The sequence below is a fragment of the Eptatretus burgeri genome, chromosome 18, assembly GCF_056783735.1.
Source record: "Eptatretus burgeri isolate ZD-2024b chromosome 18, Ebu_testis_v1, whole genome shotgun sequence".
In the NCBI taxonomy this organism is placed as follows: Eukaryota; Metazoa; Chordata; class Myxini; order Myxiniformes; family Myxinidae; genus Eptatretus; species Eptatretus burgeri.
This window is the reverse complement of record NC_140978.1, coordinates 43,978,469-43,995,618: the sequence shown is the minus strand read 5'-3', so window position 1 is coordinate 43,995,618 and position 17,150 is coordinate 43,978,469. Positions and strand designations below refer to the sequence as shown.

General features: G+C 41.7%; 1 protein-coding gene across 1 annotated transcript in view; it reads left to right on the top strand.

Moving 5' to 3' along the window:
• The window catches only part of LOC147009002 (N-acetylgalactosaminyltransferase 7-like), a 581,063-nt gene that overhangs the window by 520,047 nt on the left and 43,866 nt on the right, over nt 1–17,150 (top strand). Inside the window, exon 7 of the mRNA XM_085864380.1 lies at nt 4,215–4,332. Within this exon, the coding sequence (XP_085720506.1) occupies nt 4,215–4,332 (118 nt within the window). The remainder of the gene's footprint in view (nt 1–4,214; nt 4,333–17,150) is intronic.

Below are 17,150 nucleotides of genomic sequence, written 5' to 3'. Positions count from 1 at the left end.
CCTCTTCGATGAACTTGGCCTTCGCGAAACAGTTCCTGATCGTCGACTTGCCGACCTGCTCCCAAGCACGCCGGGTGACGTGTAGAGCGTCGAGCAACGTGAACTTGAACTCCTTTCCCTCGTCTCTGGCCTCAAGCTGGCGGCATAGCAGGAGCTTCTTGTAGTGGTGCTTGAGGTTCTCTATGATTCCCTGATTCATTGGTTGCGAAAGTGTTTGGGTGAATGGCGTGGTGGTGCAGATGAGGAGAGTGAGTGCGAACAACGTACCCTGTCCATAGGAGTCTCCTCGCCAGGTTGGTGTAGGTTAGGGGGACTTTGAGGATTCGACATGGATTCTGGCTGCTGTTCCATTGTGCAGGTGGACTGCGAGGGGTAGGTGCAGGCCAAGGTATGGGGATACTGGCTGGTAGTGTGACATGGTATGGGAAGTTGGTGAGTCGGGAAATAGGGCACCAGGGCTTTGGGGGTTCCTGGCAGGTGAAGGCTGTCAGAGGTGCCAGGAGAGCACCGTAGGGTTCAGTGCCAGGAGAGCACAGTATGGGTGCTATGAGAGCACAATGTAGGTGCCATGAGGGCACAGTATGGGGGCTAGAGAGAGCCACCCCTTAGTTAGGAGCGCCAGAAGCAGGCTCAGGTAAACCCCGAGGTCGCTGGGTGTCCTCCACCCCCGATTGGAAGCAGGCAACGAGGCCTAGTAATAGTCACACTCCCCAGCCAGCGAGTTATGCCTGGCACCACCAAATGGAAAAAGACAAAGAAGGGCCTTTCCCAGGTTTAATAGAATGGAACAGTGGGCCAGGTCGGAAAAAGATGGGTTATTAGGATCATTCTAGCCATAGCAGGGTTTGTTGCATTGTCCAGAACTAAAAGTAAATGGTTGGGTTCGATGGACTCTCCTCCGCACCATTCATGTGTGACACTTGGTACGAGTAGTGTTGATGGGAGAATTTGTTGGCAAGGGCCAGGCTAGGTCACCCTCTCCAAGTGCCAGAGAGGCCACCAGTATGTCATGAGCACACATGCACGAAGATAACAGTTGAGTAAGAAACACACCATCCTGCCTGTAAAAGAAAAAAAGAAAGAGAGAAAGAAAAAACAAAAGGAGAACTTAACCAAAACAAGTCAGGCAAGGAAGATTAAGGGTACACTCCATCTCACCTGGTCTGAGGTCATCACACCCATTTGCGTCCTCAAGAACGCCTCTGAACTGCATTTGTTTACCATCGATGTCACCGTGCCACCATTGCTGTGTCACCTGCTGTCCAATGCAGGGCTTGTTGCCTGCTACTGCTTGTGAGTAGGCCATATGGGCCGAAGCATTTTTGTGGGCCATTGAGGCCAAAGTGCTTTTGTGGGCCATTGCGGCCGAAGATGCATGCCATTTTGTGGGCTCAGTGAGCCGTAGGACTCTTTGTGAGATTAGGCCACTGGGCCGACTGAACTCACCTGGTGAGAGGCCAATAAGGCCACGAAGTGAGAACCCTCAGGGGTGAATGGACAATACTGCCTGGAGGGGGCATGAATGAGCGAACACGTGAAAGAACTTTGAACCTTTGAATGTTCTGCTCCTATGCAAATGTGGTGTTAAAAGTAAAATTGAATGCCCTCCCGTTCAAATCCATAATTAGAATGTTAAGTAATGTGCATAAAGTGTAAATTTGTTTGTTAGATTGGTGACCCGACACACTAGGATAGGGACATGCCAATCTTACTGTGACACTTTGATTTTTGGAGTTAAGTGCTTCCCATGTTGTGGGTTAGAGTAAATGGGAGATCTCTGCTGTATGTTAGACAGGGCCATTGCCGTGGGCTGCCCCAGATGGAGGCTCGGAGAGCCTCGGGAGAAAGGTGGGGGTAGTGTTACGGAAATGGCCCTTAATGGGACTACTAAGTATAGGATTAGCTCAGATCCCCCATTAAATGCCTGTTCATTTCCATCCAAAATTGTTTGGAGCGATGAGGCCAGCTTCAAGTTAAATGGCTCAATTAACCGACACAATTGCACCTACTGGGCTCCTGAAAATCCACATGTTACTATGGAACACCATTTAAACTTACCAGGGGTTACTGTGTGGTGTGGGATATCAGCATTGAGCATCCTAGGGCCATTCTTTTTTGACCAAACTGTCACTGGGGATGTTTACTTAAACTTGCTGCAGTAATCCGTCGGTCCACGTGTCGAAGAGATATTTGGTGACGAAGAGATTTACTTTCAGCAAGATGGAGCACCTCCCCACTACCACCATGATGTAAGGGCCTATCTCGAAGCAACTTTTCCGAACAGATGGATTGGGTGAAGAGGTAGTGTTGAATTCCCTGCGCGTTCCCCAGACCTCACTCCAATGGACTTCTTTTTATGGGGATATCTCAAAGATAAGGTTTATGGCTCAAAATCAGCAATAGTCGATGAGCTGAAAGAGGAAATTGAAAGACAATGTCTTGCAGTTCCAAATGAAATTATTTGTAACGCTGTTGAATCCATTGGTCTGCGTTATCGGCTATGTTTGGAACGTGATGGTCGTCAGTTTGAACATATGTAAACATGCATTTATCTATTTAAACATTTAACCATTAATCTTGTTTCTAAGTCAATAAACAACGCATTTATTATCATTGAAAGAGTGAGTACCTTTTTTTGGGACACCCTGTATGTGTGTGTGTATATATATATATATATATATATATATATATATATATATATATATATATATATATATATATATATATATATATATATATATATATATATATATATATGTTCATTTTCACATTGGACATTTGGACCGGAAGTAGGGTTATGAGTTCTGCACGGAGGTGTGCCCAATGTTCAAAGGGCCATGGTTGTGCTGCTGATGCAGTGCCCCTGGAGGTCACATCGGCAATTAGTAATTTGTTCAGGATGATGTGACAGCTCATCGACTCATTATCGAAAGACACCTTTGGATCTTTAACGTTTCCCAATCAATTAACTGACCAAATACAACTAATACTTACTGGCAGACAAGACACCCAGCTTAACTTCCATCTGGTGGCGGTGCACTGCGTGATGCCTGTGAAGCACCACTCCGACACTTTATCGTCTGGTCTGGAATCAAACACAGACGAGACCGATTAAAGGTTGAGGGTTCAAAGACAAGTGCACTACTTGTGCACCATCCTGTCGGACTGTAACTGTCATGTCTGTGTAGAAACGTGTTTGTTTGTCTTGTTTGAATATTATTTCTCATTTGTACTCTTCATTTCACCAAAGAGCAAAGCATTTAAAAGTACGAAATTTGTGAACAAACAGTCTGTGCATGGCATAAAAGTAAGGAAGTGGAAATCTAATAAATAAATGTCATTTTCTGTCTGTCTGTCTGTCTGTCTGTGTGGGTATAACACCAATCATTCCAAAACTACTGGGCCAATTGCCACCAAACTTGGCACATGGACCAAGTTGGACCTCTTGGTAGACATGGGCTACATGGTTCCATCTGCAGTCATGAGGTCATTCTCTATGTAAATGTTTATCATGTAGCGCCACCCGGTGGTGGTGGCAGAGGGTATTCCAAGTCAGCTGTAGAGATAACTTGCATTTTTGCACTATACACGTTCCCAGAGAGTTGGAAGCCCCAAAACCAACCTTCACTAATCAGAGGAGGGAGGGAGGGAGTGGGATCGGAGTCCAGAGGGAGGAAAAAGCAGGAGTGATTGGAGGGAGGAGAGACTCGGCATTGCCGGGTACAAAATAAAAACAAGACAAAGTGCAAAATAAAACTCGTTAAAAAGTACAAAAGTAAAAATAAAGTCTGAGGGTTAAGCCGACAAGAGGGATCATGGTGGGTCTTGTGCTGTACGTAAATAATCTCCACGACAGGGACTTTAGGAGGCCTGGGTGTAAATTTTACATGAATTACAAGGACATGAGCAGACAAGTCAAAAAGTGACGTGAGATCTGAACTTGGGATCCCAATATCATCAATATCGTGAGTCTATGGGTCCAGATGGGAATACCAATCAGGGAATGAATGGATGGATGAACTCGCAATTATCATGCAAGTCCCGCTGACTGACAAATGATAAAAAAATACATTTCGATAAAGACTGGTAGCGTGAAGTTGATGCCAAATGTTGGTGAAGATCTAAACCCACGGATGGCCTTGATGTGTTGGACACCTGAGGATCACCTGTATTTGCCTTGCATCCGTTGATTCCTCCTGTTCATCTCGTTTCAGATCTCCGGCCATGGCGGGAGGGCTTTTTGCCATCGATCGAGAGTTCTTCTTTGAACTGGGACTCTATGACCCGGGCCTGCAGATCTGGGGTGGAGAGAACTTTGAGTTGTCCTTCAAGGTAGAGAGTGCACCATCCTCACACAGGTGGGGAAAGGCTGGATACCTGAATCCTTTAGCAGGTTGAGATGGCATTGCTTTCATGAGGAACTAAAGGATGGATTAAATGAAGAAAATTTAATGTTTCAAACGATAAAATAAAATCACTCTTTGTTTTTTTTAAAAACACACTAATAGTTTATTTTATTACCCTCACCAGAGGAGAGGGCATTGTATTTGGGTCCGTTTGTCTGTTTGTTACTTGCAAAATCGAAGATTTTTCAAGTACATTGGTTTGTCGATTTTTTGGTGGTTATTGGGTGGTGGGTGGTATGAAAGACTACCGTTATTCTCAGGTTTTCCGTCTGTCTGTATATATGTAATGGACAGTTCTGGAGGCCAGAGGAGTGAACCGATTTTGATGAAACTTGACTGGTAGGTTCATACCAGGATCTAGTTGTACGCTTTCGAGCACCGTTGCTATGGATGCCACCGTTGCCCAGCAATGGGACTTTGAAATTTTTGAAAAAATCCGAATTTTTTTTTTTTTCGAAAATCAAAAATCGGCTTCCGCGCTTTTATGCGCACTATAATCAACCTCTGTCAAAAATTTTCAGCCTGATCCGTCAAAAACTGTATGACTAGTATGCAATTATATAGCGACCACCCATGTCGCCTACCGGCTTGTATGTTTGTCTGTCTGTCTGTCAATCGTCTACAGGTCACAATTTAAAACTGTTCTTCACTAAACTTCACCAAGCTGGGGAGGTCTTCTCAACTGAGAAGCCTATTGGTTTTGAGGTCAAGGGTCAAAGGTCATCTTGAGGTCTAATTTCTAAAATCGTCAATTTTCCTCCGATTGACTTGAAGATCAAACAGAAAATTTCAGAGCGAATTACTGATTCGGGACACCAACTATTTTTGAGGTCAAAAGGTCGAAGGTCAACCCATTGTCAAACTTCTAAAAACATCAATTTTCAACTGAAAAATTGTTAATTTACATCCGATTGGGATTTGCGTAGTCCATCAATGAATTTGGAAAACAACTATTTCTGAGGTCAAAAGGTCAAAGGTCAACTGCAAGTCAAACTTCTAATATCAAATTTCCTCTGAAAAATCATCAATTTTCAATTGACGAACCTGAGAATTAAACATCAATTTCAAAGTCCATCGCTGAATTTGGAAACCGACTTGTTTTTTGAGGTCAAAAGGTCAAATATCAACTCGAGGCCAAACTTCTCAAATCGTCAATTTCAATATAAAAAATAATCAATTTTCATCCGATTGACATGAGCTTTGTTTAAGATTGTCAATTTTAATTTCGATGAAATGGACAATTTGATGTATCCATGGCAACCTTTGGAGAGGGGGGGGTGTATTTTGCAAGTATCGTGCTCTACATGTCGTCTTTTTCTTGTTACTTACGAAATCTAAAGATTTCGTTAGTATATTGATGACTTCCGTCATCTGTTTGTGTGTTTGTTTGTGTGTGTGTGTGTTTGTTTGTTTGTAGGCACGATAACTCGAGAATGGAAGAAGCTACCAATGTCAAATTACACCACCTGATTCAGGAGGGTGATGGCTAGCGCTGATTAGATTTTGGTTAAAATCAGTCAAAGGTCAAGGTCTCAGTGAGGTCAAACATTCGATATTTGATGGTTTGGTACAGAATCATCGGAGAAACTTCTGGTTTGCGTCGCTACCTTCTCTAGAGACAGCTTTTATTAGACAAGGTCAGAGGTCAAGTTGACGATTTCGTAAGTACCAGTCCATGACTGCTTGTTTGTTTGTTCGTTTGGTTGGTTGTTTGTCCGCACAGAACTTTAATGTTTTTTATCCTCAACCGCTTGTCAGATTGAGATGAAATTTTCACCGTAGTAGCGACTGCTCATGTAGAATGTTGAAATTATAATTATGGCATCATATGTCACGTGGTGTGGCAGCCACGTTGGAAAAATGGAAACACTTTGGACCTCTGTATCTCTGAAACCACACAAAGGAAAAAATTGAAACTTGGCACATGGCAAGTACTCCTCATGGGGAATGAGTGTGATTTTTTAATGACGTCATAGGTGTCTTCGTTATGACATCATAATTGCATATGTAGAACACTATATCCAATCAGTGTAAAATTTTTGAGGGTCACCTTAGGATAAATTGGTCAACAGAAAGAAAAAAAAATTGATGATGTCAATAGTCACGTGATTCGGCAGCTAATTGTTTTTTGGGTTTTTTTTAACCTTCAAAAATCTCTGAAATTGCTAACATATCAAAGCGAAACTTTACACGTATGGTTGGTTTTCACACGTATGCCTGTCCACAAGGAACAGAACGTTCATACATATGACATCATAGGTCACATGGTTTAGCAGCCATAATGGATTTACCCTGAAACCTATAACAAAAAATATCTTCTTCTCCAGAATGGCTGGAGAGATCGAGGGGAAATGTCACACAAATTTTCCCCAAGCCTTAGGGATACCAGGATATTCATAAATAATTGATGCCACATGGTCTGGCAGCAATGGTGGATTAAGCGAAAATCTTTAAAAAAAATTATGCTCCATCTATCGACATGAAACTTCACAATTATGATCTAGTAGTGAGTGCTAATATAGGTTTTAAATTTCAACCTGATCGAACGCGTGGTCTGGCAGCCAGAATTATTTAATTTTTTTGATGTGGGTTATTTTATTTATTTATTTATTTATTTTTTTGAACAAGGCTCAATTCACTGCACCTGGATGGGTATGAGGGTAGAGGAGTAGCAGCTGAAATGTGAATCCAACCAGGTTCCTCCTGATGACGTCATCTTTGCTCTTTGCTTGTTCCGGTTTCTTCTGATTATTCCAATGCAGTACTTTACCTATTTGGTCTTCCATTTGATTTGAATTGAATTTATTTTAATCCCATTCTGAATTCAATTGAATAACAATAAATGTCATGAGTCAGGGGCAAGTGTCCATTCAAAGTGGGGTTGCATCAAAGTGGGACGTCTTCGTACCCAGTCATCACTGCGAGCAGTTATAAAGTGACAGCTCTAGTTATGTCTGTTATTAATTTCATAACACACCAGTGCAGTACACAAGCACCACAAAAAAAACAAGTCCTGGCGAGAGTCTGTGATCTCTGATTGCTCTTTTTCTTGTTTGTTATATAGTTCATGTGCGGAAATAATTTGACAATGGGACCACCACAGTCTTGTCCATCAGATCATCAGATAAGATGTAATCGACTGGTGAATTAATTACATAGTCAAAGAGGCCTTGATAATTTATTTTTGGTATTATTTTCTTTGAATCATCACAAGATAACACAGCGCTTAGCATACTGCAATATTGAGTTTTCAACACCCAGTGATAGCTCGTCTCCGTTACGATAAGTGCAAACCAATAGCTCTTACACTTCAAAACCTCAGAAGCGCTGCAACCAGCATTTCCTCAACAACGTTTAAAATGCCTCAACAATCGGTGATATAAAATCAGCAATAGGTTCACTTCTTTCTGTCCGTTTTAAACACGAATCGGAAAATGAACTTGTAGTTTAGCAGTACTTTGGCAAGGAATTTCCCCTGGCCACACATGTGCGGAGAGGATTGACATAATTGTTTTACTCTCTCTGCCTGCCTGGCAGTCAAACAAAATTTAAAATCATTACAACCATGAAACGTACTGTTTTAAGGACATTATAAAGGATACAAACAACAAGCACAAATAACTAATGTAATGTGTTTGATAAGGTGGTGTCATAGCCACTGCATCAATGGCGGTAAACTTCCAGAATTTCGTTTTTTTATACCACCTTTACAATCTTTATTATACTGTATTTAAATTGACCCTGATACAGTACTTGAACACGAGAACACAAATCGCTTTTCTCCCGCATCCAAGAACCTCCAGGACTTGGACATGTTAAATAAGGTAGTTAACGTTTTTAATAACATTTAAAAAAACATTTCCACATTTAAGATGTTAATTTGAAATATCATAAATACAATTTAAAATGGTATAAAAATAGTTATTCAATAACGATTTAATGATGTTTCAAAAACATTTCCATGTTTCATATATTTATTTGTAATATCATGACATTTTAAAAAGGTCAACAACAATGTTATTCAATCATATTTTTATGATGTTTCAAAAATCATTTCCACATTTAAGATGTTAACTTGTAATGTCATAATATCGTTTATAATAGTGATTTAAAAAAAAAAATGTTATTACCTCCGTCACCGATGGTACCTGAAGATTATGATTTCCCCCCAATTTCTTTGTCTGTGAGCAATATATCTCAAGAAGTTATGGATAGATTCGGATGAAACTTGATGAACAGGTTGGGTGTGTGACAAGGACAACTTTTTTCAACTTCGGTGAAGATCTGGATCCGGATCCAGATGCAAGAATTTTTTAATTTTAAAAGTGATTCTCTTCACCATTGTGAGATGGGGCAAAAAAGATATGCAGCATGAAAAACTGAAAAATTGTGGACGGATTATGACAATACTTGGTGGGCGAGTTGAGTCGTTGACAACAACAAACTGATTATATTTTAGTTAAAGTCCGAATGCAGATCCGACTTATTGGTAGGATACAAAACGTAAACTGTTCAGCCTGGCAGAGGTATGCGCTCGACCAAGTGCCGTTCACGTTAAATAATGATTTAAATATGTTTTTAAAACATTTCCACATTTAAGATGTTAATTTGTAATTTCAACAATTGTAAACAATTTGAAAAGTTATAAAAATCATGTTATTCAATCATGTTTTTTAACAATGTTTTTAAAACCATTTTCATGTTTAATGTGTTCATTTATATTGTATGTATGTGTATGTGTATGTATATGTATGTATATATATATATATATATATATATATATATATATATATATATATATATATATATATATATATATATATATATATATATATATATATATATATATATATATATATATATATATATATATATATATATATATATATATATAATTATGTTTGTGGGGTAGATAGAGAAGTTTCATAGGAAAGTTAGGATTGAATAGAGTTGTTTAGTCCATCTATGTGTAGGAGACATCTTGATGTAATTAAGTAGGGAAACTGTGAGCTTAAGTGTTATGTGTCACCACACGGAGGGGGGGGGGGGGTGCGGTGCTAATTAGATGGGGATTAAGGATAAGTTCCCGAGTATGTGATTGCCCCCCTGTGACCTTTCCCTATGTTGTTGTATTACAACCAGCAATGAAAGAATTTCGTTTTTGTCACGGCAACGGCCATTCCATCCCAGCTGCATGACAAGACGAGCAGAGAGCCCCGCCTCCAAGGGTTACAGTGGGTGAAATCACGCCCTGAGGTGGATGATTTATGGGCGTGACAGGAGAGGCATAAAGGGGAGGAGTACGTAGGAGGCAAAAGGAGAGGAGGAGGAGGATGTTGACCAGAGAACACGGAGGATCTCGCTTTTGCTTATGCCACGACAAAGGCTGCGAGATTCTCGTGCTCGTGCTGTGTGAAATTGTGGCATGCTGAGCCTGGTGTTGGCTCAGTGGTTAGGGTGGCGGCTTGGGATCCTTGGGTCCTGAGTTCAAGCCCTGTCGGCCGCTGAATTAATACACCAGGGGGTTGACTCAGCCTGTCATCCTTCCGAGGTTGGCTAAATGAGTACCAGTTCCAGTGTGTGTACTGGTAGAGGGGCACTGCATCAGCGACACAGTCGCGCTTCAAGGAATGATAGCTACCCCGGCAGCTAAGCTGCCGTACGACCACCACCACGTGCCATCCTGGTAAGACACTAACCATTGACTGTTCGGCTGAGCTGTGAAGAGTGTGCGTTTCTGAGGAGGAAAGAAGAGGTGCCTCGTGGACCTGATCATGGGGGCTCAGAAATTGTCTTGTGTGGGCCATCATTTGTGAACAGACTAAGTGCGGGAGAGGAATGGTCAACATATTCCCTCTTGAGAATAAGCTACCCCTTGGTTTGTGAGCCCTGACATTGAGTGCCATCTCCGAATTACCTCCTGTACGTCTTCCCGCCCAGAGAGCGACTGGGTGCCATTTTGAGTGCATTTTTCCCACGCAGTGACAAAGCGGTTTTGGTGACCCTCAAGCTTGAGAAGCCCATTCCTGGACACACATCTAATTGCTGGAATAAAGGAGGGATTTGAGGATTGAAAGGCAACAGGGGAGGAAATGAGATGTTGGATTGTGTTGGTTGGGAAGATATGTTGGTCTGCAGGAATGGATCAAGCTTTGGAGGAGTGGTGACTGCTGCTCCCATTGAGGTAATTTGTCCCTGGCAGCTGGTGGTGTCTGGAAATGGGGACCTGTCGGAGGGGTGGTTTGGTTGGGCGAACAGCGGTGAAGAGACCCATGGCGACCCCTACGAGGCTGTGAAAGCCTGGATGTCTGGAGACCCTCCACAACAGGATATACAGCAGAAGAGCTAGTTTGACAGGACCAAATAGTTGCAGGGTTTGAGGGGGGGGGCAAAGAAGTCGTAAGTTGAGTGACCTTTTTTTCGACTGGGGGTTTTTGGACTACAACCGGAAGAGCCCCCACCATTTTGTTGTATGGTACCTCCCCGCTACCTAGTTGAGGATCACACATGTCTGTAATAACATTTTAGCCATGGTCTTGCAGGGCTGGAATGAATGATTGATATAGGGTTTATGTATGAGTGTGTGAGGGAAGGTTCACTTGATCCATGTCACTAACCTGTACCAGAGAGACAGGACTCGTGGAAATTTGGACAGGTAAATTGAGATGGCTCCGCAGGTAACGTTGGGTATTGTGGCATCCATCGGGTAACGCAGTCTTTAGGAGGGGGTTGTATAAACGTTAAAAAAAGTATTTTTTGGTTAAGGGTTTGTCCTACAGTAGATTTTTGTGTGTTTTCTGACATTTTCTACCTACCCCAGGCATTAGGAGCGAGGAACGAAGAGTTTTGCAAAAATTGATTTATTGTGTTTAAGGGGTGTCGAACGTTAGGGAGAATCAGGAAGTTAGCTACGGCTCGCTTCCGACAGCCCCTTCTCATTTATTTCATAGGCTAATTAGGTGTGAGTTGGTCAGTGGTAAGGCTGGAATGGTAACACCTGCATTGAACCTTGGAGGAGCTCAGGTTCTGGGGAGGGGGCTGTGTCATGTTTGTGGGGTCGATGAAGGAATTTCTTAGGAAAGTTAGGATTCAATGGAGTTGTTTGGTCCGTGGATGTGTAGGATACATCTCAATGTAATTAAGTAGGGAAACTGTGAGCTTAAGTGTTACCTGTCATCACACCGGGGGGGGGGGGTGCATTTGATGCGTCCTTCACCGTGAGATCACTCACCTCAGTCGGAACAGATGCAGAGGCCAGGGAAAGGACACCCAAGGAATGACGAATCCTTAGTCTCATAATACGCTCGTTTACTGGTGTTACCTCAATTATCATTGGAGTCAACTTATTGGACACAGCTACTGCAACTCCTTGTTCATGGTAACCATCAGAGCGACCAGACTACGAGTAGGGGTAACCACCTTCCATGATCTCATCACAATCCGGTCTCCGAACTTCAGTGAGTGCTGTGATACCATTGTTCAAACGCTTGAGCTCAGATGACAACAGAGACAGGTGATCATCCTCTCTTAGGGATAGGACATTCCCGGCAGCCACCCAAAGGAACTGCTTCAAGTTAACCCAAAGGGACCAAGGAGACCGCTGTCTGGTCAACGACACCTCAGTACCGCTCTGCCACACACCACCGCAATCTGGCGCAGGAAGGTGACCCTGTGCTTTTCCTCCTATCATCAAGGAATGGGGGTCCCGAAGGCTTTGCCCCAATCCTGCCATCCAGTGAGCTGCCCTGTGAAGGGAGTGGATTTTCTGTTTTCTTTGCATTTGTGGGTTTTGCGGAATGAAGTGTTTTACGGTGGCCGGAGTGCAAATCCTGCCACCCACCTCCTCAAAACGTAACCCAACTGCAGGACAACATCCGCAGACACAGTTGGGCACCAGATATGGATGGCCGTTGGCTCATAAGGAGTTCCTCCGCCCTTTGAGAGGTTTTGTTTTTAATCCGACTGGGTGTCCATATCCATGCACCCTCCTCACCAGAAAACCTGGTGGGGGAGATGGTTTAGATGCCGACAACCAGACCATGAAACAGGTGAGTACAGGTTTACATTGTACCTGGAGCAAGTCACAGATCTAATATGATCTGACCTGATAATGACAAACACATGTTATTGATTCATCATCCTTAGTTGTACAGTACTTCGTTGGACTGAATAATGATAATTTGGCTTGCAACAAATCACGTTAGGTTTTGGATTACATTGATGGTCGGCCTGATATCGCTATAAATCTGGGGACCCATCTGCCTTGCTGTTGGTGGATGTTAAAAATCCCGAAGTGTTTTTCACAACAAGCATTGTGTACCAGCACCCTGTTGAAATTCCAAATTCCTCTCCAGAACTCCATTAGGAAGGTGGTGGTAAACCACCTGGTGTATTCCTTGCCTAAATATTTCTTCAGAAGCAACTCGGCCCGGGAATGGGTGTTCACTACGTCATCACCGTCATGTGGACCATCATGGTGTTGTTACCTGTGCACGCAAAGCGAAAAGCAGAATTAAGCAATCGGTTCACTCTGTCTGTCTGTCTGTCTGTCTGTTTGTTTGTCTGTCCACAAACGTCAGTTTATGATCAAGAAACAACTTCATTTCAATTGAATGTTATATTTTGAACACAAATCGGAAAACAAACCTGTGCCGTTTAGAAGTATTTTGGGTCTGAATTTGTCCTGATCGCTCGCGCATGCGCAGAAGAGTAGATTTATTATGTATATTTTTTGCCTGTCTGGCAGTCCCACAAAATTTAAAGTCATTCCAAACAGAAAACTTACTGTTTTTAAGTACATCATAAAGGACACAAACAACAGGCATGAAGAACTAATGTAATGTGTTAAATAAGGTGGTGTAAAAGACACTAAATCAACGGTGGTAAACTACTGGGAAAAAAAGTCTTGTTTTTCTACAGCCTTTAAAACTTTATTTTATCAATTGCACTATATATTTCAACACTGGAGAACACAAATCGCCTTGTTACATTTCCAAAAACCTTCAGTTTTGCAGTACTTGGGCAAAGTTTTACGCCATCTCGACCAATCAAATTTGCTGCTCGTGCCCTCATGGTGGGAGAATATCGAGATTCAGATAAAGTGGCAGCTCATGCTTGGAAATCCTGCTCGTGCCAGGAACCGCAAAGCAAAAGTTGAAATGAGTCTTCCCATGTCCTTCTTCTCAAGATTACGTAGGCTAAAGTGTTCTCTGAACTCTCCAGTTCATTAAATTTTCTTTTAAATAATACTAGACGACCCGGGAACCCGTTGGGTTCCCGTTATGATAGCAGTTGATGAAAAGAAAAAAATCATTTCAAGAAAAAAAAAGAAGATAGCTCCAGCGAACTATACCGCTGAGGTTGTTTGCATTAATCAAATTCTCCCGAAGAGTACTTCACTGAATTGGGAATTGATTTTTTAATAATTTTTTTCGTTGCCCAATTTTAACGAAACTTGATACTGCACACCACAGGCAAATGGTGAGTAAGGTGGGCCGAAAATGTTTGCGCTATCGTGTACCGTTTTGGCTGTATTTCGGGAACATACATACATATACATACATACATACATACATACATACATACAAACATGATGAGAGTTTTAGTAATTTATAGAAGATGTATGATCATTGGCTTGATAGAAAGATGCCTTTGGCATTACCAAAAGGGACAAGGAGAGAAACAAACAATATTCCTTGAAATTCTGGTCACAATCAAAGGATTGAAATGCAACTGAACTGGATACTTTGCAAGAAGAACAGACGAGTGGACAACACAATTTACAAACAAAAACCTTTGGGCCCAAAGATGAGATGGAGAGACAAAATTGTGGAATTTGCTGGAGTACAATGGCCTCAAATTGCAATGAATCGAACATAATGGACAGTGTTGGAGGTTTTGGTCCTGCAGTCCCGCAGCGGTGCACTGCCCTTATTAACCCGTCCGCCCATGCAGCGGGAGACTGGGTTTCGTGTTTGTGTGCGTGTGCGTGCGCGTGTGCGTGCACTTGTCTGTCTGCCTGGGCCATAACTTGTTTTTTAAACCATTTAAGCTTTTGTTATCAAATTTTCAATGAACCATTATTATGAGAATATAAACAAGACCAATAATTGGGTCAAAGGTCAAGGTCAAATTGTCAATTTTCATTTGATTTGAGTTCAAATTCAAATGTCGACAGAATGTGCATATTGGGTCACTGAATTGGTTCACCAGGCAAAAGGGTCAAAGGTCATGGTTGCCTAAAATTGTCAATATTCATCTGACTGACTTGAAGTTTGAACAGAATTTGCATATTGGGTCAGTGAATTTGTTCCTCCATTAAAAGCTAGAAGCCTGTTGTTTTTGAGATCCAAACGTCAAGGATGCAGCAACTGATTTCACAAGTACTGATCTAGGATCGCTTTGTTATGACGAAAATTTAAAATTTTCATCATATGTTTGTCGGTCTCGTCAAATCGAAGATTTTTCAAGGACTGTATATTGGTCAGTCGATTTTGTTATTCCATCTGTTCGTCAGTTTGTCTGTCTGTCTGTTTGTCTGTCTGTTTATCTCCTACAGGTCACAATTTAAAACCGATCTTCACGAAGCTTCACCCCATGGTAGAGTTTGTCAAAAGGAAGACTTGTTTTTGAGGTCAAAATGTCAACATAGGCCAAAGGTCAACAACTTTGAGATCTCTAAAATCCTAATTTTTCATCCGATTGATTTGAAATTTGAAGAGGATTTATATTTCAGATCACTGAATTAAACCAACCAATTATTTTTTCGGTCAACAAAGTTCCAAGGTCAACAACTAAGGTGGTATTTCTAAAATCCTCAATTTTGACCCAATTGACTTGAAATTTGAAGAGGATTTATATTTGAGGTCACTGAATTCAACCACCAATTATGTTGGAGGTCGACATAGGCCGAATTTCTAAAATCATCATTTTTCATCCGATTGACTTGATATTTGAACATTTGCATAATGCATCACTGAATTGAGAACCAACTATTTTGAGGTCAAAAGGTCAAAGTCAACCCAAGGCAAATTACTAAAATCATCAATTTTCAACTGAAAAATCATCAATTTTCATCTGATTAACCTGAAAATTAAGCATCAATTGCATAGTGCATCACTGAATTTTGAAACCAACTATTTTTGAGGTCAAAAGGTCAACTCAAGGTCAAACTTTTGAAATTAGTTTCAATCTGAAAAAGAATCAATTTTCATCCGATTAACCTGAGCTTTGATTAAGATTGTCAATTTTAATCTTAACTAGTGCGTGCCCGTACGTGCGTGGCCGTACGTGCAAAAAAATAAAAAAATAAAAAAATTCAAACCGCGTGCCAGAAACAACAACCACACAGGCCGTTCCTTCGCTCTCGCGTGCCCGTACGTGAGTGGCCGTACGTGCAAAAAAAAATTAAAAACACCCAAACAAACACACAGGCCATTCCTTCGCTCTCGTAAACAACGACTGGATTGGGGCATTGTGTTTATCTATAAATGCGCATAAGAAATCGAGAATTTATTAGAATCACTATCCGGAAGTGATTATCCGGAAGTCCGTACGTTGTAACCAGTAATGGGGAACGTGGCTGAGGATCTCTTCCCCAACGGCCATGCCTATGCAGCAACGTGTCCTGTCATTGGTTTTGTAAATAAATGGCCATAACTTGGGAACCACTTGTCCGATTAATATCAAACCTTGAAAAGGCACATACTCAGGTCCCCAGCAATATACCTGGCAAGTTTCAATTAGATCGGACCAGTGGTTGTCAAGAAACAGCGGTCACAGACACACAGACACAGACACACACACACACACACACACACACACACACACACACACACACACACACACACACACACACACACACACACACACACACACACACACACACACACACACACACACACACACACACACACACACATTGCTGGAATTATAGATAGATGATATGGACAGTTTGATATATCCATGGCAACCTTTGGGGAGGTGGGTGGATTTTGTAAGTATTGTGCTCTGCACGACGTCTTTTTCTTGTTTGTATGTTTGTCTGTGAGAGCGATAACTCTGAATGCTTTCAGTTATCTTCGTCAAACTTTACCAGAGGATTCCGAAGGACAAAAGTGAGGCTGTCAATGTTTTTTGACCCTATATCTCAAAGGTAAAGTTGACAGTGATGTCATTTGCATGATTTTCGTCATACCTGTCAGGCTACCTCCTAATGCCTTCTTGCTTGTCTGTCTGTCCAAGCCACAACCTTTTTACCATTTGAGCTTTTGTCATCAAATTTTGCACAAACATTTATTTTGAGAATATGCAGAGGACAAATTAATAAATTTAATTTTTTTTTTTTTAACTGGTGTTTTCATCAAGTTTGGTTAGTCTCTAACTTTGCCACCCGAGAATGTCGGCAACCTAAACCAGGCCGCGGGCCACTGGGCCACATTCGGGCCACCTCGCGGGCCGCACCCCCCTCCCAACCCGAAAAAATAACAAACACACCTAAAATGAAGGATAATAAATGTAATTGAAATTGAACCTTAAAACCTTCAGCCATCTGAAACAACAACGAAAAAATATTTAAGACCAAGTTAAGTAGACAAGAAGCGAAAATAATTTATTGTGACGTACAGAGACTGTGATATATGCGGAATAATCATATGTCCACATATGTTAAATTTGCCGTCGGTTCAGAAAAATGTTTTATGGGCCGCACCTAATGGAAATCCGGACAAGGCGCCGCGGGCCGCA